The sequence below is a fragment of the Gymnoscopelus microlampas genome (genome assembly GCF_963454915.1).
Source record: "Gymnoscopelus microlampas genome assembly, chromosome: 20".
Taxonomy (NCBI): domain Eukaryota; kingdom Metazoa; phylum Chordata; class Actinopteri; order Myctophiformes; family Myctophidae; genus Gymnoscopelus; species Gymnoscopelus microlampas.
The window spans coordinates 44,452,065-44,454,645 of NC_139957.1; the positions used below are offsets into that span (position 1 = coordinate 44,452,065).

Here is a 2,581-nt window from a genome sequence, read left to right on the forward strand (position 1 = left end):
TGATGACCGGCAGCGTTTTCCGGTAGGAGACACAGAGTCTCCTTTGTGTCTCCTACCGGAACCGCTGGTCATCAAATGATTGGCTTGAGTGAGACAAAAACTAAACAATAACCATGAATTCAAGTCTCCATGGGGTGACTAATCGATAGAAAAATAGTAGTTTTATTGGGTGAACTATGCCTTTAAAACCCGGGTGCTGACCGGTACAACCACAGCCTGATACTGTTGTACTGGGAGCTGACCAGTACAACCACAGTCGGATACTGTTGCACTCAAGGACACTACAGCGTTGTAGCGGTGTAGTTTGGGGAGGGGTGAGTGGTGGCCATTCACTTCCCCACACAGATTTTTTTATTTTTTTATTTTCTAAGATCATTTTTATTTTTGAGAACTTAAACATGTTTTTCTAGATAATTTGAGAAACTTAAAAAAAAATCCATTAGCCTTTAAAGAAATATTAAAAAATATCACTTTCACTACTTCAAAATAGGACTTAAAACATGACTTATTTTCTATCAATTACACACCCCATGAAGCCTTGAATTCATGGAGATGAGTTGTTTTTGTTGCATTCCTGATTACACGGGAATGTTTTTGTTGCATTCCTGTGTAATTGATAGAAAATAAGTCATTTTTGGGTTAACTACTCCTTCAAGTCGTTGATTTCCAAACCCAAATTAATAATTAACTTTTGGGTGTTGAGCAGATCAGTTTGGGAAACCTTAGTCTCTGTCGGGTGAAAACCTCATTATGGCCAACTGTTGCTTTGCAGGATTCAAATTCAAAAGCATCAAAAGTAGCAGATCAACAAGCTCCAAAACGCGATATGAAGTTTCTACCCTGACAGCAACGATACATCACTTGTCGGGGTGAGCGCAGTGGCATTCAGTTCAGCTAGGTCATCTTCAGTATCAGTCCAAGGCCCATCTAGTAATCATCCAGATCAAAGACATCCTCATCATCCTCTCCTCCTTCATACTCCATGCCCTGGAAGTCCACCCTGTAGCGGAGGAGACCCCCGACGCCTCCGAAGCCCTTAACGAACTGAGAGCCCTCCTGGCTCCGGTCCGTGACGATCTCCATCGTGGCTCCGTACTTCTTGTAGCTGTCGGCGAACCACTCCAGCAGGGGCGCGCCCTCCACCACCTCGTGTTCCTGCCCCGTCTCCTTGTCGGTGAAGTTGGACGTGTCCTTCTCCTGCTTGGGCGTCAAATACAGGGTCTTCTCGTCGGTCCCCCCGGCGGCTCCTCCGTCGCCCTCCGCGGCGCTGCTGCTGTGCACGCGGAGAACGTAGCGCATGGTGTCCAGGTTCTCGTGGACGATGAGGGTCTCCACCGCTCCCATCTCCAGGGCCTTCAGCGTCTCCTCCACCCCGAAGCAGTACCTCCCCGTGTCCTGGTTGATCTCGTCGAAGTAGCGCCCGATGAGCTTCTTCTCCTGGACGAACCGCACGTTGGTGAGGACCTCGCCGGAGAGCTCGATGGCCTGGTTGAAGCCGTTCTCCCCGCCCGTGGAGATGTCCACGAGCTTCAGCACCTTGGCCTGCAGCCTCGGGTCGAACATGTCCGACTGGCTGAGCTCCGTCTTGAAGTCGGCGGAGCCGGCCAGGACCAGGCCGGCCACGTTGACCCTGTCGTTGGACACGAAGAGCTGGCAGGCCACCTCGGCCACCTTCCGGACGTAGTTGTGTCTCTTCTCCATCCGCAGGCGGGAGAAGCGCAGCGCCGACTGCCCTCCGCGGCCGTGCTTCTTGGGCAGGTCGACGGTGAACCTGTGCAGCACCTCGCGGGCGTTGCCCTGCAGCGTGCCGAACAGCGAGCCGCCGCCGTCGATCACGATGAAGCCGAACCGGCAGTCGTCGGAGAGCAGCGCCGTCAGCGGCTCCGTGTGGAACTTGTTGTCGCACAGGTACAGCGAGGTGTTGATGGCCTTGAAGGGCTCGAAGTCGATGTTGACCTTCTTTTCCTTGCCTTCCTCCGTCACGACGGTGCCGCAGTACACCACCAGGCCGTTGGGCGGGACCTTGTTGTAGAGCTTCAGGCGCTGCTGCACCGAGGTGATGGCGCCGAGCACGGAGAGCCGGTTGACGCGGCTCTTGATGTTGGAGGCCGTGCCGAACTCGTCGGCCAGCATCTTGGCCACCCGGGGGATCTGGTCCTTGGGCGGGGTGATCAGGGAGATCATGCTGGTGCCGTTGCCGCGGGCGGCGTCCAAGCTCTTGATCAGCTTCCTGACTTTCCATATCTCTACGTTCCTGTCGGCCGCCGCGCTGGGGGAGTCGTCCGCCATCTTTTCTGCTGCGATCTCGTCGGTCGGTTCACCTGCTTTCGAATAACACCGCCTCCGGGGGGGTGGGTGTTATTATATGGGCGTGTACTCATGACATCATGGATCTCCATATATGGGAATTTGAACCGGAAACACGTTATGAGGGTGTGGTGTGTGTGTCCGGTTCAATCTGCTGCTGAGCAGTGGTGTGAAGTAACTAAGTAAAATGACTCAAGTACTGTACATTTTTACATTACTGGAGTTCCCATTACTTTTACTTCTACTCCACTACATCATTGGTTCTCAAACTTTT

At 52.9% G+C, this 2,581-nt stretch overlaps 1 protein-coding gene across 1 annotated transcript; it reads right to left on the reverse strand.

Moving 5' to 3' along the window:
* Nucleotides 1-927: 927 nt before the first annotated feature.
* LOC311035950 (eukaryotic peptide chain release factor subunit 1-like) lies at nt 928-2,289 on the reverse strand (the record flags this gene model as incomplete). Its single annotated transcript, XM_084044465.1, has 1 exon — nt 928-2,289. The coding sequence occupies one exon, from the start codon at nt 2,287-2,289 to the stop codon at nt 928-930; it is 1,362 nt and encodes a 453-aa protein (XP_083900591.1).
* Nucleotides 2,290-2,581: the final 292 nt, after the last annotated feature.